The sequence below is a fragment of the Setaria viridis genome, chromosome 6, assembly GCF_005286985.2.
Source record: "Setaria viridis chromosome 6, Setaria_viridis_v4.0, whole genome shotgun sequence".
Lineage (NCBI taxonomy): Eukaryota > Viridiplantae > Streptophyta > Magnoliopsida > Poales > Poaceae > Setaria > Setaria viridis.
In genome coordinates, this window is record NC_048268.2 from 34773510 (window position 1) to 34794737 (window position 21228).

The 21228-nt window shown below is 46.5% G+C and overlaps 1 protein-coding gene and 2 non-coding genes across 3 annotated transcripts; all 3 read left to right on the forward strand.

Moving 5' to 3' along the window:
* The first annotated feature begins 2945 nt into the window (after positions 1–2945).
* On the forward strand, positions 2946–9514 carry LOC117861974 (putative F-box/LRR-repeat protein At4g13960). The gene is made up of 4 exons (XR_011898618.1): positions 2946–3251; positions 7506–8746; positions 8858–9019; positions 9163–9514. It is a non-coding gene; the product is annotated as a putative F-box/LRR-repeat protein At4g13960 (transcript).
* On the forward strand, positions 4389–4460 carry TRNAT-UGU (transfer RNA threonine (anticodon UGU)). Its single transcript has one exon. It is a non-coding gene; the product is annotated as a tRNA-Thr (tRNA).
* A 268-nt stretch (positions 9515–9782) lies between the features above and the next one.
* LOC117862075 (peptidyl-prolyl cis-trans isomerase FKBP16-3, chloroplastic) lies at positions 9783–11755 on the forward strand. Its single transcript, XM_034745588.1, has 7 exons — positions 9783–9942; positions 10029–10315; positions 10622–10705; positions 10795–10844; positions 10997–11045; positions 11299–11373; positions 11502–11755. The coding sequence occupies exons 1-7, from the start codon at positions 9885–9887 to the stop codon at positions 11613–11615; spliced, it is 717 nt and encodes a 238-aa protein (XP_034601479.1). The 5' UTR covers positions 9783–9884; the 3' UTR covers positions 11616–11755.
* The last annotated feature ends 9473 nt before the right edge of the window (positions 11756–21228 follow it).

Here is a 21228-nt window from a genome sequence, read left to right on the forward strand (position 1 = left end):
CACGATGTTTTGCCTGGGGTTCAACGGGTGCCAGGACGCCCACCCGTCGGCGCTGGACTACTTCCTGGCGGTGCTAGTCGTGCTCACCGCCGTCGCCGCGGCGAGGCTGCTCGTCCACGCCGTGGCGCGGTGCCTCTGCGGCGACGGAGCGGCGGCGGCGGCGGCGCCGCACCTGCCGCACCACCACCACCACCACAGCCCGTCCACCTCCGACCTCGACGAGGACGACGACGCGGGGCCGTGGGGCGGCGGCTCCGGGCTGGCGATCTTCGGGCAGCCCGGCCACGACGTGATGCCCCCGCCGCGGCCGACGACGCCGATGGGCGGAGTTGGCTGGTGGCGGCCGCCGCCGCCGCCGCCTGGACGGAGCACGCGCGCCACGTCGCTCACCCGGTCACCCCAGCCCACTGAACCAGCAGTGAACCTCGCGTAGCCGTTTACTATGTACTCCTAGTAGCAGGAGCGACGATTATACCATTGTTAGTCTAACTATTCACCGGGTTTGAGTTTTAGATTATGAGATTATTCGGACACTTTTCAGCAACAGATCATTCATGTTTGAGGGAAAAAAAACGAATGCCCCGTCGTGTTCCGTTGTCGAAATACAAGTTCGATTTGACATGACATGTGTTTGTCCGATCCACAGGATGCATGCATGGTGTCGCGTTGCCAAACTAAGCTCGTGGGAACCCTAGCTAGCTAGCTTAGGAGAACCTCCGGACGTCGACGATGCGGCGCTGGTCCTCGTCCACGGACACCAGGAAGAGCATGGCCTCGGCCTTCCCCTGCACGTCCACGAAGTGGCGCCGCGTGCCGGTGGCCGCGTCGAGGAAGCTCTCGCAGCCAAGCACGCGCGCGCCGCCGCCCCTCGCCACCTCCGCCACCTCGTTGCCCTCCGTCACCGTGAACGCCACGCCCTCGCACTCGATGATGACCAGCTGGCCGGCGCCGGAAGAAGCCCATGACACTGACGTATGTCAATAATCTCGTAATCGACCGATGGAGACACCGCCCGTTCTTGGAGATCGATCGTCCGGACCCCGCTGGTGTGCTTTTGTAGACGCAAATTTTGATCCCGACGAGTTCGACTCGAGTATGATCACCACATGTCCGTCTCGGAATATGGAGAAATCCACACTATATATCATGAAATTCTGGATCCCATACAGCCGCCCGATCGAGGATCATCAGCAAGAGGAAAGGAAGAACATGCCGCCGCCGCATCATGGGCATGCGGGCCGCGGCGGCGGGGTGACTGTGGTGGAGGTGCGGGCCCACAACCAGGACGAGACGAGGAGCCGGAAAAAGTCATATAGCACGTAAAAGTCATATAGTATGTAAATAAAGTTTTGATTGATCGACTCAAGGCAATCCTAAAAGATAACCAATAATCGTATCTACTAACCTGAGAAACTGACATTGTGCATGCTAAACTAGTCAAAACCATTTGATTCGCCCTTGTCGCATACTCCCTCCGTTCCAAAAATTAAGTCACCTAAAGAATTTTAGAAAAAAACACAAGTCACCTAAGGAATTTTAGAATACATTAATAAGAGGTAAAATGACAGGGAGTGTATTACGAGAAGAAAAGGAGTTGGCAAAGTTATGGCAAACCGGTCCCAAAACCAAACAATTGCTTGGTTTGAAAAGTGGGCCAAACAAAACAGCAGCTTAAAGGCCCAACTACAAACAACTGCGAGATGACCATAGCTACGACAAACAAACCTAAAGAAAATACCTCTCATAAAAATAACTTGTACTCCCTTTCAATTAATTTAACGAATCCTTGGGTGCCTTATATTACCTCCATTAGTCACTACTCACTCTGTTCCAAAACGTAGGCCGTTTTCATTTTTCCTAGATATATAAATTTTGCTATATGCACTTAAATATAGGGTTATGTCCATATACATAGCAAAATCTATGTATGTAGAAAAGTCAAAATGATCTAAATTTTGAAACGGAGTGCGTACTAGCGTACACATGGGTCGAACTAGGATGAGGTTGTGTTTGTTTGATCGCCCATATTAATCACTTGATACTTAACGGGGAAATGAGAAAAGTGAAGAAGAAAATCCTTGCAAACTAGGAGATGTTCATACAGATCTTTACATCTCAAAATTGCTATAGACCAGTACCTGTATTTTTAATGAGCTTTCAAATCCTCCTGATAGCGTTGAGTTTGTTGTGCGCTTCACCATGATTTGCAGCCCAGGCCTGGGTCGTCGAAACCCGCTTCTCCGCAGCGAAGGCGTAATGCTACGGTTTCAAATCCGAGCAGGGGAGAGGGCGCCGCCGCGCTGCTTCCCCCTCCCTCCCTCCCTCACCGGCGCGTCGCCCCGCCAGCCAACAGCCATCTGACAGCTGGCGGAAGTTTGTTACGCCGCCCCGCGCTGCTTGCCCCTCCCTCCCTCGCATCGCCGACGGGGAATAGTAGCAGAGCAGCCGCTATTCCCCTCTCTTCCTCCTCCGCATTTTCTTGCAAGACAGAGACGAAAACCCCACCACCACCTCGACCTCTCAACGGGCGCCGCCATGGACGCCTCGCGCGCCGGCGGCAGCCGCCCGTACCCCCCCCCCTCCCGGCTGCGCGCCGGACCACTAGTCCACCTCCAGCCCGCGCAGGGCCACCCCTACGCCCTCCTCGCCGCGGAGTTCTGCCCAATCAGAGCGGTCGGTGGCGCCACGGACGCCCGCCCCATCGGAGCGGTTGGCGGCGCCGCGGACGCCCACTCCCTTGGCGTGCGCGGCTGCTCCAACACCGGAAGCGCCCACCCCTTGAGCGCGGACGGAAGGCCCCTTCCCGCGATCGCCAACACCAGCTTCGCCGCGTATGCCGACGAAGCTAGCGTCCAGCGCCACATGGGCGCCGCCGACCACCGCTTCGGCTCGTGCTTGCCTTTGTGGAGGCAGATCCATCAGGCGGGGGCAAGTCGCCGACGGTGATGGCACTGGAGATCAACTTCCAGTTGGATGTGAACTCAGGCAGCTCCAACCCCCTCTCGATCAATTTCCTGCGTGAGCAAGGCCACCGCCTGGATGAATACAGAGACCGTGGAGTTTTACCTGAATGGGTTTTCGCCGGACTCCTGCAGCACCTGCCATTCGGTGACCGCTCCATCATTTGGATCACATATCACGGAGACCGGGACCTCGGCTTCCTCCTGCGCCTGCTGCAGGCGGGAGGCCGTGGCGTGCTGCCACCTTCCTCCATCAGGTTCGGGAAAAGTTTCCTGCCACCTGGCGCCCAGGTGCCCGCCTGACCGCCTCAGCCCCTTGGCGGCTCGCCGGCTCACCCCGCCGCCCCGCCGGCCGCGCGCTGCGCGCGGCGCGCCCACACCCCCACGCCCCCACGCCGCCCCCCTGCTGAAAGCCTGAAATTGCTCCGCGCCTCCGCCACTGCAGCAGCCAGCAGGTATGCCATTTCTTTTTTAAATTGCTCCATGATGGCATGATTGCTACCTTTTACATTGCAAAGTAACGAATATTTTCTTTCATTGAGCAGGACTGTCATTGAGTCTTTGAGTCTTAGTTTGCAATTGCAATATTTCATATCTTAGAATGGAGAAAATACTATGCTAAAAAGAGTAGTGCCGAAAGTGTAGAGAGCTCTGGCTTAAGCGCCTAATGCCACTCCTTTGTTATAGTTTTATCATTTCCCAAGCGCCTAATCCAACGGCCATTTCTGCACAAAAGTGATGGCAGAGTGGATAACTTCCATCGAATTGTTAGGATGGACCTTCTCAATTCCCATCATGTTGCGAGTAGTCCACAGTGCCCATTTGCCCATGCATTCCCTGCAAATAGACAGATACTTGCAGTTTAATTTTGCCCATGCAATCCCCTCAAAGTCTGAGTGTCTGACAGCCAAAAGCATCCCTGAAATAACACCAAGTGAATTTGGCAATAGAACATCTGAAAATAATATTATCAACATCTTCAGGGGGCACCACAAAAGGCAGCAGAGTGAACTACCTTTGCATTTTCTCCATTTGAGTGCAGTAGCAGTTTGTAGCTTATTGTTTGAGACATGCCAGAGGAAAATCTTAATTTTTCAAAGGAAGTTTTGTTTTCCAAAAGCTATTTTCATCACTGATACCCCCCCCCCCCCCCCCCCTGTGCGATAAACCTGTAAAGAGATTTAGCAGTGAAATCTTAGGATGTGTCGATCAACAGAACTATCTGAATGCAACTGAACCTGCTGGATCATCTGCAGCAATCGCTCCTATCTTTCCCCTCAATTACATTCAGACGTCTTCAAAAATCCATATACCAATCCCCTTCCTCATAGCATCTAAGGAATACTCGGTAGCCGGTAGTAGGAGCATTGATTTTCATCAGCTTCGGAGCACAGGTGTAAATATTATTCTATAATTTCAACGCCAAGTGCCCCTATAGCTCAGTGGTAGAGCGTCAGTCTTGTAAACTGAAGGTCCGTAGTTCGATCCTGCGTGGGGGCATTTTTTTTATTCCCATTTTTTTTCTGACAGCTTTCTTCAAACTCTTGACACAAATCAAATTCGAAACATAATTGAAATTGGGCCCATTTTTTCCTGACAGTTTTCTTTAAACTTTTCATAAAATCATATTCGAAACATAGTTGAAATTGGGTTCGAAACACAATTGGTGGTGTGAAAACAAGCAATCATCACGTACCCAGTAGATCAGCAACTATGGGTTTATGGCGCGCACACACGTGCAAAGTACTCTTTTTAGCACACATTTCATCAGTTGTAGCTGAAATCCTAGTGCTTATTATGAATTGTACTACCTCCATTCTTAAATATATAACGTTGTTAATTTTTTCCTTCAACTTTGACCACCATATCATTGAACGAGTTACTTAACTAAAGTAAAATGTGTATCATTATGTCTATTGTCAAATGTACTTTAAATTTAATTTGTAGGTTTATCTATTAGCAAAAATATTTGTAGAAAAGATGAATGGTTAAACAAATGAAAACAGTCAACGACGTCATATATTTAAGAACAGAGGGAGTAATTCTTTTTCATCTAGTCTGAGCTTTTCTTTTTCATACTTCGCTTTAAGCATGGGCATAATCTACAAAGTCGAGACTTTGACAGACAAATTCTATGAAAATATGGCATTGCTAGGAGAAATGATTATGTATTATGAGAGGAAGGAAAATCTGGTAACATGTACCATACATCGTCAATATGCGTAACTCTTTTTATAGGTTGATGATTAAAAGAGCTTGAGCGCTGAGAATCCCAAACTGACGTGCATTCTGAATCGGATGGAGCATTTCGCAACACTAGAATTGCATTGACAATGTCACCGTGTTTTTCAGTCAACGACTGCCCACTTGTTCTTAATGCCTTTCTAAAATGGGGTCAGCTTAAGCTCGAGCAACGATCGAGCGATGAAACAGAGACTATCTTCAGCTGAAATGAAGTTGCACGCAGACAGAGCCGTTCAACTGCAGTCACGTTAAATCTCAGAATTCAGAAAGAAAAGCTCAAGCAAAACACCATGCTGCATGGAGACACGGATTCAAGAGAAACTACCGCACATCACCACATCAAACAGTTGGTTCGTCAGTAATCATCCGTCAGTCATCACTCATCAGCTTGATGCGGCAGGAGATGGGGTGGTTTACTTTACTACCGCACACAGATGGGTCAAGTCGCCTATCTGCTGTGTGCTGAAATGTTGATGCATAACTTTTCGAGGTATACAGCTTTTGCTACGTATCTAGACATAATATATATCTAGATGCATGGCAAAAGATATGTATCTAAAAAATCCAAAACGAATAATAATTTGGGACGAAGGGAGTAGCTCGTTGCAATAGCCGAATACAGGATCCGAGGATGTTCCAAAAGAAAAAAAAATAGAAAACTTTGCGCTGTACAATACACGCATGTTCAAAGAATCAGTGTCTCCTTTGATAAGAGAAACAATAATTGAAAGCAGCGACGGAAACTATAGTTAGAAAAAAAAAATATACTCCAATCTCCATGGATCATCTAGTGGCCGGGTCCCCTGGGGCTTGGTCCGGCCGGCAGCCGGGCCATCAGCATCTCCGCCGCCTCCTTGGTGATGATGATCCTCTCCACCACCGCCGTCGCGTGGCACCCCGAGCCCCGTCGTTGGACCACCTCGCCGCCGTCGAGCCGCGCCTCGGGCGCCGCCCTCGCGCCACCGGCAGAGCGCGCGCCGCCGACAAGGAGGACGACAAGGGACGCGAGAAGAAGCAATCGCCGTCGCGTCGACCAGCTCATCGTAGGAACAGACCACTCACACGGCTAAGCGCAGGAATTTGAGAGGCGTGTTCCCTAACAGTTACTTTGGTGCCCTTTATATAGCACCGGGGTGCATGAAAATTGAAAACGACGGTCGTGTTTGGTTATTGGTTTATGACTTTGTTTGGCGTGTTGGCTATATTAGAATGACAACTAGGTAGGTGTCGTAGGAAGAATTAGCATTTATATTAGCTTAATTTTTAGGTTAAATTGCTTTGATTCCATAGCTTTGATCTCAAGAGGTCTCCACTTGAAGAGGAGCACCTTTCTTCGTCGGTTTTATTACGTGGTATCGGAGTAAGTTCCACGCTCACGGCACGAGGATTGGAAGTTTGAAACTTGGAGAACAAAGCATTGACTAGCTAGCAGGTTTGTTATATGTGGATGGAAGTCAAGTAGGTGGGCTTTCTTTGAAAAATATGTGTGGTGTTCATTCCATATACTGATGTGTCATCACTTGGACATTATCAAAATTAAGTTTTTCCTACACGCATGCACGAGAGAAGAGAATAATCAAAGAGTGTTCTAGTTTTTCAATGCCTAACACTTGGATAACTTAAGATACGGTTGTGTCATCACTTGACATGCATTACCCATGCGGGAGAAAGAAATATCTAGGTTGTTTCTATCCCTGAGCATTTTTACCATCCAGAGAAAGGCGACGTATCATTCTAGTTTTGGTAATCATTTCAAATTGGAGATGGTTTAACTTAGGACAAAATTGAAATACTTCATTTTTTTATATAGAGAGAGTACTTTTTACATTTCAAATTAAATGACCATACAAGCGATCTCTTCTGTTTTCAGTTGCATTGTTGTGTCACCAAAAAATGAGCACAAGAAACTTGAAAATAGGGTAGCACTGGTTTCGTCAAAAGTTAGTTCCCCCTAGTAGGCCAAGCTCTAACCATCACACTGCTTGTTTGAGAAATAAAATAAATTTTTTTGTCTGATACATCCTCGTAACTGCATCGGAATTATTTGGGCAAGAGAGGCACCAGTATGAACTTGCATAACGATGGTTCAAAGCTGCATTCCCAGATGACGTTTATTACAAACAAACTAAAATGCATTAGTCGCTTTCCTCTGTGTGTGAGGAGAGAGCACAGTGTGATCGCCCGGTGGTGGCTTCTTTTCTTTTTCTTTTTTTTTCTTTTTCAGGGGATTCTTTTCTTTTCTTTTGAGAAGGACAAGTGCAGTAAAGGCCCAAAAGTTGATGAGCCCATGGCCCACGCAAGCACTATCACAAGAAGTGCTGCTGGGCTGCTGGCCGAACGTGGCGCCTTTCTCGCCAGTATGGAGCGGCGCACAAAGCACACGCCCGACGGAGCGGCGGCGGCGGGGAGCAGCTCGCGCCGTCCATCGGTCCGCCCGATGCCCACGTCCGACCCTTCTCCGCTCGCCGTCCGTCTCTTCCTTCGCGCCGCTCGCCGGCTGTCTCGTCCTCAGGGGTGCTGGCAGGTCGCTGCACTCCTATCACTGCTCGCCGGCGCCGGCGCCGGCGCCGTGCAAACCCCCGGTTCGTCCCTAATCTCTTCAATCCCTTGCCGACTCGCCTACCATTTTTGCCAATATGCTCAGTAAACCGGTGGATCGATCGCACTTCATTGTGGCGGTCATCTGACGGCCCTGACTGTTGTTTGTCCCGAAGAGGGGCGCCTTCGGCGGCTGGTGGTGGCGGCATCGACGCCCTCCCGGACGAAGTTCTGCAGCACATTCTCGGCTTCCTGGAGGCGCAGGAGTCCGTGCGGACGTGCGTGCTCGCCCGCCGCTGGCGCAACCTCTGGAAGTCGGCCATGAGCCTGCGCGTCGTCGCCGACGAGGGCAAGTTCTTGGGGTCCGTGGTAAAGCTCTGCGACTTTCTGGACAGTCTTCTACTCTTCTGCGACACCATCAAAGCTCGCCTCTCCACACGTGCGAGCTCACGTTCACTTCTTTGGGTTCGAGTGCGTCAGGTAGCTTATACAGCGATGGTCGTTTGCTTGGCCTTATGAATACCTGGTTCCGGCATGCTGTCAGATGCCAAGTTCAGGTCCTCAGGCTCAATGCGTACAGCCTTGTTCTGGACAACAGGCCTGTCAGCTCCTGGCACCTGACGAGGCTAGAGCTTGATAACGTAGTGGTTGGCCGCAGGTTCCTTAACTTCTCAAACTGTCCGTCATTGGAGCACCTAGAGTTTAAGAACTGTTGTTGTTTCGACTAATATGATTCTCGCTTTCGTATTTGTGCCCCAAATCTGGTTTCACTACTTCTAGATAGGAATTGGGGTAAGATCCCCTTGCTTGAGAGCATGCCATCATTAGTGAAAGCATTTGTTGCAGTGGAGGCATTTTGGGACTCTTGTGACCTGCGCACATGTAATTGTGAGTTCTGTGACAATTCTTATAGTATCAGTGATGGCACTCGCGGTAAGCGTTGTGTGCTACTAAAAGGTTTATCCGAAGCTAAGCATTTGGCATTGAGTTGCGAACCCCAAACGGTATGCCTACAATTTCATCTCTACCTCAATTATATTATGCCGTTCCATTATTTGCTCAATTAAACTCTAATCATGCTCATTTCATCGTTTTTTCTCTTGTGCTCTGTCCAGTTTATTTTGAAGAGGGATTTGAGGTGGTGCCCGATGTTCAGTAAGCTAAAGACCTTGTTGCTCGATGACTACTGGTGTGCGCCTGATGACTTCCGTGCTCTAGTTTGTATTCTTGAGAACTCACCAGTTCTAGAGAAGCTAACTCTTGAGCTTTCTTCAGAGGTACACACTTCATAAATGAGCAACTACTGCTTTGTGGAACTATTATATTGCCGACTGATCATGCTACTAGTCGCTAGTCAGTTTATCATCTTCGCAGATAACATTTTAATCTAAAATGGTTGCACATTTTTGTTTTCTTACAGGTTTGAGCTTTAAGTAGACCTGCGAGAAAATTTGGGCCGTCGACGGATCTACATCGCCGCCATGCACTTTTGGATCATGCCCATTTTATTGGTAACCTGGATCCACTAATTGCCCTAAGCATGCTTTGATCCAGCGTTGAGCCGGTAACAACAATGTAACATGACCTGCTCCTTGTAACGGGATCCCATTTAGTTACCCCTTTGCTGACCATTTTATGTGGGGCTGGAGGGAAGATTGAAACCAGAATACCTGCTCCTTGTAACGGGATACCAGTTTGTGCTTTGGGTTTGCTAGAATTACTCTGCCTTTTTACATTCTGTGACTTGTTTCATGCATGAGACTCTGCCTGCCTCTTGGTAGTGAGCAGTGAGCATTGCTGTTTCAGCAGCTTCATCCATGACCTCACTGCTTGCTTGTGGTTGCAACCGAGGAATTTTCCTCTCCCTCTGTCGTTGCTGTTGCAATCTTGCGCCTAATTTTGTGTGCTCGCACATGTATTTTTCCAAGTTCATGTTTTTTTTTAAAAAAAATGAACTTTCCTCAAGTGGGCCATGCATCACACGGGCGCTGACGTGGACCAACTCAGGTTCTGGTGGCCAGCGATTGGTGGAGACCGCCAACTCTCTATCCATACCGAGAACACTCTTGGCTCTTCCGGTCTTCCCCTCTCCACCTCGTCCCCGCCGTCCTCTGACCTCTGCTCGCTCCTCTCTTCCCGTCCATGGCGGCCGCAGCAACGTCCTCCTCGGCCTCCGCTTCGCCGCTCCTCCTCCCCTCAGGTCCTTCCGTCGCCACCCTTGTTCCCCCCGCACGTACAGCTTCCCTTTTCCTCGCCGTCTCAGCTCAACGTGTCGCTTGTCCGCAGGGCCGAGACAAGCCTCGGCGTCGAGGGCGTGGCTTCACGGCGGCGGCGCGTCCAGGAGCAGGGCGCCGTGCTGCTGCAAGGCCGCCGCCGGCGGAAGCGCGGCGAAATGCGGGGCAGCTGACGATTTGACGACCAGTGGTGGCAGCAGTACCAGGAGGGGGATGCTAGGGGTGGCCCTGGGAGCGTCTGCCTTGGGGCTGGCCGCGTTCGATGCCGTCGCCGCCGGGTTGCCACCGGAGGAGAAGCCCAAGCTCTGCGACGCCGCCTGCGAAAGCGAGCTCGAAAATGTAGGTTCAGTTTCTGTGTCTGTCGTTCTTGGATAATACTACTGAATTTTTTCAGTTGATGAATTGGTAGAAGGATTGAACAACATGAGGGTACAGTGAATCGAGTGAAGTGATTATGTAGCAATGGTATCCATTCCTTACATTTTGCAAAGTTTGGGGCTCCAAAATATTCAGGGATACCTTCCATGAACAAGGCATAACAGAAGATTTATGACACGATCACACTATCAATATGGCAACTAGACATATCTGTTTGAAAGAAAATACGGAAAGAATGCTAAATTTGAATTGCCTAATGTCATCCAGGTGCCTATGGTTACCACAGAATCCGGCCTGCAGTACAAGGACATCAAAGTGGGTGAAGGGCCAAGTCCACCCATTGGTTTCCAGGTTGCTCAAGCGATCACGATGTCCTCACATGTTTGTTGCTGTTTTTACTAGCCATGTAGTCACAGACGATTTCACTTCTTGCCATGTAGGTTGCTGCAAATTATGTTGCCATGGTACCAAATGGGCAGATATTCGACAGGTGAGATTGGGCATTTGATGTGTGACATTCAGCCAGAGAGCTGGTTTTTATCTGGCTGGATTATACCTGATCTCCTGTTCACAAATCAGGACCTGCAAACTTCGAATGTAGAAGCCATTCTAATTCCTATTGTGCTTTCCTGCTTTGTGCAGTTCACTGGAGAAAGGTCAGCCCTACATATTCCGTGTTGGATCAGGACAGGTATTTCATCATGTTTGGTTGGTGTCCATGCTCTGAAACATATCACAAACTGGAGTTAGTGATGCAAAGATAAATTGAATTGAAGTCCATGTTCTGAATACAAGATCATGGTGTTCAGAAGCCTTATCTTCATTTCAATGCATCAATAGACTAAGCTACTTTGCCAAATAAACAGAAAATTGAAATGACATTTTTCAACTTCCATGTAGAATCTGTTTTTTGTTTGCTGATTCCATCTGTTTGGCAACAATAGGTGATACAGGGGCTTGATGAAGGGATTTTGTCAATGAAGGTTGGAGGACTGCGCCGTTTGTATATACCTGGGCCAGTAAGTACTACCAACATAACCTTATGACATTCGGAAACCGAGACGGGCAATGCAACAATATGGCGAAAATTCATAGTTAAGCTACCTGAACAGAGCAGTGATGGTTTTGTTTTCTTGATTGTCAACAGCTAGCGTTTCCCAAGGGTCTTACTTCAGCTCCAGGAAGACCAAGAGTACCTCCTAGCAGCCCCGTCGTATTCGACGTCAACTTATTGTACATACCGGGCCTTGATGACGAGTGAAAAACACAGTCATGTTCTTTTGTATATTGCCAAGAAACTTACTGTACATCTACTAGAGCAACAATTCTTTCCGGCTGAAGATTATGTGCAAGTATTTGTGTTGAAGTACATAGCAACATGGTTGATTCGTTATTTGGAAACTCACTGGAGATGCAATGATATGTCACAATCCCTTGTGCCGATTGCCATAAGCAGATATGGAGTAGCCTGTTGGTTCACTTGCCTTGCTTTTTCAGTGTGGAATCGGCGTGCGCGCTTCAGACTTAAGAGCTCCTCTGTGTGAACTCGGCAGCTCAGCTCAGACTTCAACCATGACGGGGTGGAGAATCGCGCTGAAGAATCGGCCCGAAACAGGTAGCGTTGGAAATGGTAGAAGCTTCTTCCGTGCGTCAGCAAAACCGCCGGTGGCCGGTCGTGCGGCGGTGCCGGCCGTTGGCGCGGGTGCGCGCCGGCGCCGCGCTCTCATGCTCTCCTCGCCCCCAGCACGCCCAACCGCAAGCGCCCTCGGACGGCCGCCCTCTGAACGAGGAAAGGACGCCAATTGACCGTCGGCAGCGCGTGACGGTGGCGTCAGAGGGTGCGCGCGCCGCCGCCGCCAGGCCCGGCCTCAACCGCCAGAAAGCCATCGCCATCGCCGCGCGGCAGGGCGAGGGCAGGGCCAATCAAAGAGGAGCCGCGTTGGCACGCCAATGAGGAGTATCCTTCCGTGCGGCGAGGTGAACTCGCATCCTTAGCCAGCTCCCAGGCATCTCGCCGGGGGCGGGGGCGGGGGCGGCGTGCCGGAGGGGAAAATGCGCGGCGGCCGTGGCTTGGTGGCGCCGGGGGCTTCGCTTCCCGGCCGGGGGTGAACGGTCATTTTCCGTCCGCAGTCGGGGTCATCCTGGCCGTTGAATCCCAAATGAACGGCTTGTAGACTGGAGCTAACCAAGTGCGCGTCGGGTGGGCCGAGAAGCGGCCCAATTATCTCAGCCCACTCGTTCGTTACAGAGGCCCAATTAACTCCGACCGAGTTGGATCGCGTATGCGCAACCGACCCGGAGGCCGATTGCTACAGTATAAATAAAAGGAAAAGGGGAAGAGCCTCCGAGAGAGAGAAGAGAGGGCATGGCGGCGAGGCTCGATTCCCCGCCGCGCGTCAAGGAGGAGGCGGGCATGGATGCAGAGGAGGAGGAGGCGGGCATGGATGCAGAGATGGAGGAGGAGATCCGGCTGACGACGCAACGGATCAGCGCGGCGCTGCAGCGGCTCGCCACCGAGCGCTTGGGTGGTCCCACCGCCGAGAGCACGGCGCGCTACTGGGCAGCGGTCCGGGGAACCAACCCGTCGCTGGGGCGCCTGGTCTGGCCGCCGCCGTTCCGGATGAGAGCCTCTCCCACCACGAGGGTACAGGACGAGGAGCTGCGCCCGCGGATGGAGAGCGTGGTGGGCGAGGGAGGCGGGAGCGTGCTGCGGATGCAGGAGGGCGGGGCGGCGGCGAATGCCGCTCAGATCGGAGACTAGGAAGACGGGCGAGAAGGCTCCCCTTCCACCAACGGAAGGGTCCGCGTCGTGGCGTGAAATCTAGGGACACCGGGATCTGTAGTCTAATTTATCTCGTCTTATGATTCAGTTCGTGCGGATCAATGTCTCTCTCTCTCTTGTTTATTTATGCAATATATTGGTATGATGATCAGAGATTTGCATCGCATGCGTCTTCATTGTTTTTGTTGATGCTGGATGCAAATACGTGCGATGGAAAATTTTCCATCAGCGCTCCTACTAGTACAACACCAATAGTCACTGTTCGTAACATGAAAAATAATATGTTAAAATGATCACGTCGTTCAACTTTAGGATAGAAAATTCTCGCCGCAACATGAACACTATGTTTTATGCAATATTTACTATAAAACATGCATAAACAATAGTTGCAACATCGATACTTAACTATTGCAACATTTGTGATACTTAAATATTGCAATATTTGTCGGAGCATCTAATTTTTTAAGATTTTGAACGTCTGTTGTGTAGCATCAGCGTTGATCGAATGATCTAACGCATGAGCGTACTGAAGGGCTACTGATATTCACTCACACCTTGCCTCGAGTCAATTTGAACAGGAGTCTACCTTACCTCCGGTCACTTTTAAACAGGAGTCTTTGGACTTGTACAGAGCATAAGAGGCTCCTCAGTACGTAAGTTCATCTTCACTTCTCCAGGACGTTTGCAAACATTTGCGCTGTGAGTCAACTTGGTCACTGGAGCAGCACCAACCAGAACCAGTTACATGCAACATGTTTGTAGCCATTTCACCAACACGTCTGCAGCCATTTAACTGAAAAGCAGTCATCACACCATACCTCATTTGCATCTCAATTGTTCTTGATGGTGTCAGTCCCTTCCAGGATCTTGGATCACTCTACAAGCAACCACGTCACCACAAGAACACAGCATATGAGCAACAAATAAACTGGATAGAAAGAACTGGACACAAACGAGAAGCAATATACATTAGGTATTAGTCACAGCAGACTACAATATTAACAAGGGATTGCAAATCATTGCATCTACCAAACCAGCCCTATGGTCAAACACACCATCCCCAACTCCCATTCCACATAAGCGACACCATTTCATGCTCACACAGCGTGTGACCAAAATGGGTTCTCATTATTCCTAACTAGAACACATCATCACCCCTGCAGAGCCAACTAGTCTGACAAAGACTAAAAACTTCTGCAGGGGCAATAGAACATGGAATATGAATTAGATAATTGTTGCACAGGTAGCTCACTATTTGACAGAAAATTCAGGTAGTTCACGAGTTAAGTTTCCTCCCCAAAATTTATGAAATGTTTATTTAAATAAGATGAACTTTGTGATGTTCCTTGGCTTCCATCAGTCACCGCATTGCTAGCTGCTCTCCCATGCTTATTGTAATTCTTTTTTATCAGAGTCAGAAACCACAAATGATACATGAATCTAAGTACCAAAGTTCGAAGCCCACAAAGCAAAAACAATTTCTGTAGCTTTAAATATGCTATTAAGATGACAAATAAAGAAAAGCACAAATGAAAAAAATGGACCATAAACTTAGGTCAAATATCTGTTTGCAAAAAATATATGTAACGTAATTCAATTTGAAGCAATAACATCCTTGATAAGTGTCATTGACTTTGTGATATTTATTTCTTTACCACTGGACTGACATTTGATCACAGAACACATATGCACTAAATTGCTATATTGTTCAGATAGACAAATTCAGTGTTGTTTGCTGAACCATACTAATTCAATCAAGTTAAGGAAACTTGATATGTTCTGTGCATCAAAGAGAACAACAATCCAGTGCCTCCTATGAGCATATTTCTGCAGAGAAAAAGGGACTGACTGTTCCGGTCTTTCAGCATGGAGATTTCGTGCAATTGGAAAACTGGCAAGCTCTATACGATATGTTGTGTGCTACTTTTTCATGGTTTCAGGAGAATTTTTTTACAAAACAAAAGAGTCAAGAGATATTTTTCATTAGTTCTTCCTAATCGTCAAGCTTCTAGAAAACACTTTCCTGGAGACTTGAACTCATGATACTCACGTCAATCATCCTTAATCTGCCCTGACCCTGAAGTACACACACCTGAACGCCAATGACTAGATATTTTTCTATTTGATCTTCCCACCACCATTTGTTTTCTTTATTACCCGCACAGGTAACCTATAGAAAGATACTACCTCTGGCTCTGGTCAAAATACTTGATGTTGTTGACTTTTAAAACAAACATATGCATATGATCTTTATTTTTCCAAACTAGATATTTTGAAAACTATTAGTGGTCAAATTTTAAGTATTTGATTGAATTTTAGTCGAAGTTCAAGTATTTGTAACCAGAGGGAGTAGCATACGAAATGAGCGTTGCTTAAGCTACATCACATTAGGACTAATATCACTCCAATATGGAGTTACTTGCCCGTCCAACACCTGAGCTTTGCCTCCATTATATTTTCAGCAGGTTTCTGGTCAATATTTTACAAAATAATACAACAAAAACCTTATGTATACAGTTCTACTACATAAAATAAAGCTCAAAATGACCAGACTAGTATAATTGTCTCCTACAGTAGTAAAATTACTAACATGATCAAAGGACTATAAAAATTGGACATATCTGAAATGATGGATAGATGGAACAAAATGGAAACATTTTGATCCATTGCACAAAATAATAAGGCTCCACATATAAGAAACAATAATAAAAGGATGCATGATTTAGTTACTCATATCAATCAATTAGATCCTATCTGCTGAAAAAAAGAATTCATCTAACAAACCTAATCTTCCAAAGAATAACAAAACAGGTAGAGATATATTTCAGTGCAAAACTATGCATTCTCGTACTGAAATGAATTATATTCCATCCTCTCCGCCAATCAACTTTATCATCCTTATTCACAACTCATAAAGCTATATATGTTGCCACTATCTTACAAGAGCATTCTCTCAAAACTTAAGGTAAATAACGATTCTAACGGGACCGCTGCAGCCTCCCCCATCAACACACACCCCACCCCCAAAAAAAAAACTACTCTACTGTATGCAAAAAGAAGAAGAGGTTTCACTTGATACCTGTACCACTGTGATACTGTGGGTGGAGCTTAACTTGAAATTTCTTCAAGGTTGCTGCATATCCTAAAACAGTTTCAGCCAAGTTTTCCTCAATAATATCATCACGACCATTAACAAGTTAAAAGATATTAAGGCAGACAAGATAGCAATCTGAAGTGGAAGAAGTTCTTGTTCTGAAGACCTGAACAGGTCAGTGGTGCTTTTTTTTCTTGATCATGAACATTTAGCATTTCCTAAGGGTCTTACTTCAGCTCCAGCCAAGAGTACCTCCGAGCAGCCCCATCATGTTGGATATTAACTTACTGCGCATACCAGGCCTGGATGACGAGTGAAAACATTCTGCTGCAGCAGTCATCTCTTTTGTTAATTGCAAAGCAAATTACTGTACATCTAGAGCAACAATTCTTTCCGGGAGAAAATTATGTTGTTGTGTCCAGGTACATAGCAACATTGTTGAATTCAGTATTTGGAAGCTCTGCCATGAGTAGAGATGTAGTAGCCCGTTCGTTCAGTTGCCCAGCATTTTCTGCGTGGGCTTGGTGTGTGTTTCAGATTAGAGTAACCCTGCTGCGTGAACTCGGCAGCTTAGCTCATAGTGTAACCATGAGAGGGGTGGAGAATCGCAATTTGGAATTGGAGCGACATGGTAAGCGCTGGATATGCTAGAAACTTCTTTCGTGCGTCAGCAAAAAACCGCCGGCGACCGGTCGTGTGACGGTGCTGGCCGTTGGCGCGGGTGTGCGCTGCGCTCTCCTCGTCCCCAGCACGCCCAACCGCAAGCTCCCTTGGAAGTCCGCCCTCTTAACGACGGCGCGACACCACTTGGCCGTTGGCAGCGCTTGACGGTGGCGGCAGGGTATGCGCACGCCGACGCCGCCAGGCTATGAATCACCGATACGCTGGGAGGCCACCGTAGATATGTCCAATACGCTGATACGCCCTGATACAACTTTTTTTTTTGATAGAAACAGGAGGGTTTTAGCCTTGCTGGTTATATATTAAAGAAATAAGAAACAGAGAAATTACAATGAGCAAACCAGTTTGTATCTAAGAAACAAAGAAGGTTAAAAAGAAAATCATGAAGATTACAACATAAGCTCTAGCCATTCAACCATTGATTGTTTGGAGGCCTCTTTAACTCTATGCAGGACTAAGGCATAGGTAGACTTAAACCGCAAGATGGCCCCTTGCGTTGTTGGTGGTATACCTCGGAAGATTAAATTATTTCTTGTCATCCATATGCACCAGCTCATGATTATGATTATTTCCATGAAGAAAGGAACCTGAAGCTGGGTTTTGAAGGAGGTCAAAATGGAATAAGGGTCCAGCTGTAAGTTGGCATAAAGGCCTAGATGAATCCAACATTCTTGAGCAAAAGAGCATTCAAGCAGGAGATGGAAGAGTGTCTCAATTTTGTTGTGGGAGCAGAGGACACAGTTATATGAGGGCATAACCATATGTTTGCGCCGCATGATATCCCGTGTACTAAGTCTATCTTTCAAAACCAACCAAAAGAAGACTTTGTGTTTCTTTTGACACCGAGACTTCCATAGCCAATCATATACTGGATGAGTGTTTCTATGTCCAATGAGAGACTTATATGCCTTTGATGAAGAGAAAATTGCATTACCCCAGATATATATCCAAGAGTCTGGATCAGGCGAGAGGTCTAAACTTTCTAGATCTTCAGCAAGATGAACCAATTGATTATAGGCTTGTGACGTCAAGGGCAGGAAGAAGAGATGCTGCAAGTCCGTGATCGAGTAAGCTCGCTTCAAAGATAAGTGTTTATCCCGAGTAAAAGAAAATAGATGTGGGTACACTTGTGTTGGCACCTGATTATTCCATAGATCATGCCATAAAAGGCAGGTACTGCCATCCTTCACAGACACTGAGGCTATTCCTTTGAATTTGTCCAAGAGTTTAATGATGTCCCGCCACCAGAAGGAGCCTTTAGATATAGTGCCTGGCAGTTTACCATTTCCATAGTATTTTTCCCATACTAGATGGACCCACGGGATATCTGCTTTATTATAAAATTTATGTAAGAATTTAAGCAGCAGAGCTTCATTTTGTGTCTGCAGATTCAGAACGCCTAGACCACCTTCCTTTTTTGGTAAAGTCACCATGTCCCATGCAACTTTAGGCGGTTTTTTGTTATTGATATCCGAGCCTCTCCAAAAACAGTGCTTTCTATATTTATCCACTTGTTTATATACTGACTTAGGTAGCAGTAAGGTACTCATATGAAACATCGGCAAGGCAGAGAAAATTGAATTTGTTAGTTGTAATCTCCCCGCTTCAGAAAGTAGATTTGAGGTGGACAATAATCTTCTTTCACACCGACTCACCATAGGGAGAAATTCCTCAAATCTTGGCTTTGTCAAACCCAGTGGTAGTCCTAAGTATGTGAAGGGCATTTTCCCTATTGAGCAGCCAAAAGTCTGAGCTAACTGTTGTATCCTTTCCTCTGAGATATTGATTGGCACCATCATGGATTTGTTGAAGTTTACCTTAAGCCCAGTTGAGGTGGCAAAGGATTGTAAAAGGTTTTTCAGGTGAAGCAGTTGCAATGGGCATCCATCCATAATAATAAGAGTGTCATCAGCATATTGTATGATTGGAAAGTCCTGATTATGATTAATCTGAATTGGTAGTTGCAGATGTCCCTGTTTCTTCGCATTGTTGAGGACTGACTGTAGCAGATCTGCCCCAAGAACAAAAAGAAGTGGATATAGAGGATCTCCCTGTCTAACTCCCCTTTTACAAGAAAATCTTTTTCCTGGAACTCCATTAAGTAAGATAGAAGAGGTCCCTGAAGTGAAGATTTGTTTCATCCATGTGATCCATCGTGATCCAAAACCTTTATGCTTCATAATGTCTAGCATTGCATTGTGCTCAATGCGATCAAAAGCCTTCTCAAAATCCAATTTCAGAATAACAATTTCTTTTTTTGACTTATGACATAAGTGAATGTATTCAAAAGCCCAAGCAAGGCAATCCTGGATGGTTCTTGTTTTGATAAAGCCATATTGATTGGTATGCACTAGCCTTGTTATGACCCCTTGTAGCCTATTAGCAAGTAATTTGGTGATCAACTTGACTGAATTATTCAACAGAGATATGGGCCTATAGTCTGAAACAGTAGCAGCTCCCTCTACTTTAGCAATTAAGGTAATATAGGAACCATTAATACTTTGCAGGCATAAATTTGCTTCATGGAAGGCTTGGCAAAGAGCATAGAAGTCTTGCTTAATGACAGGCCATGCCTTTTTGATAAAGTCAGTATTGAATCCATCAGGCCCTGGTGACTTGTCACCTGGCAGAGAGTTAATGACTGCATCAATTTCTTCTGTGGAGAAAGGTGCTTCCAGATTGGATAAGTCATCATCCATGTGCATTAGCTGAGATAAATCAAACTCCATTGGTTGAGGATTAGAAGATCCCAATCTTTCTTTGTAAGCCGCCCAGAGAATGGATTCCTTATTCTTGTGGCTGGTTTGAGGAATACCATTAGAATCTTCAATGGACCTGATAAAGTTCTTTTTGTGCTTAATTGTTGCATTGACATGGAAAAACTTTGTGGATTCATCTTCAAATTTTACCCACTTAATTGCTCCACGTTGTTTCCAATATGTGTTTTGCTGCTTTAGGAGAGATTGCAAATGTTGTTGTAGAATGTCTTTGAAATTCCATTCAATTAATAGCAGATCTCTACACTCCTCTATTCGTTCCAAGAAGGATAAATAAGCTTCACATTGGAGATGACTGTTTTCAGACTGGATAGCTGGGCTTGCCACGCTTTGAGCACCCTTCTGAGGTTTTTGAACTTGGCAGCAATAATCTTAGCTTTATCTGTTTACTGTACAGGGACCGACCATCCATGTTTGATAATATCCATAACCTGGTCATGCTGTAGCCAATGATTTTCAAAACGAAAAACTTTCCCTTTCGGTATATCTGTACCAAAGGTTATAATGCATGGTGTGTGGTCCGAAGTCTCCATCACAAAAGGGTAAGCAAAGGTATTAGGGTAGGATGCAGCCCAGGATGGGGTGACAAAAAACCAGTCTAGCCTCTCCAGCAGGGGTGATTGTTGCTTATTTGACCAGGTGAATTTTTTTGACTTGAGCGGTATCTCAACAAGACCGAGACAGCTAATAGCTTCATTGAACAAGAGCATATCTGTAACATTGCCTCCTAGTTTATTTCTATCCGCTGGACTTATCATAAGATTAAAGTCCCCTAAGACCAACCAATCAACATTATCAGGCATTTGTATATGTTTGAGCCAATTAATAAAGTCTCGTTTCCTTTCCGTCAAGGACCATAAACATTTGTGAGTACCCATTCATTATCAGACATTCTGGACAGAAATTTCACTGACAAAGCGTACTCATTAGCGAATACTAATTCCTCATCAAAAAGTTTTGATTTCCATATGATTGCTATACCCCCTGAAGCACCCACAAAAGACCGGTATTCAAATTTATCGAAAGCTCGGGGGCAGAATTTTCTAATATAATTATTGTCAAGATGTTCTCTCTTAGTTTCTTGCAAGCATATAACATCACAATTGCTGTCAATAATTTTGTCCCTAATTGAATTCCATTTCTTGTCAGAGTTAATACCCCTGACATTCCAACACATGATATTCCATACTCTTGTATTAGCAGTATGATTCATAAAAGATTATGTAAAGAGGGCAGCCATAGATCAGGCAAACATTGCCTGAACCAAATCTGAATAAACCGAGGTAGGAGAAGTATCTGAGTGCAGACACAAGTTTCAAACATAACCAATATAAAGAAGACATATAACAAAATAATGTTTCTGGCATAACAGATCAGGTGCAGAAGAGGATGCCACCAAGCCCCACCAGAACTACTGCTTCTTAGGCTTCTTCTTATTGCTTCTTGGCGGCTCTTGTGCATCATCAGCATCTGCAGCAGACTTCTTCTTGACCAGCTTCCTTGCAACCGGAGCTGTGCCCTTCTTCTTGACTAAAGCAAC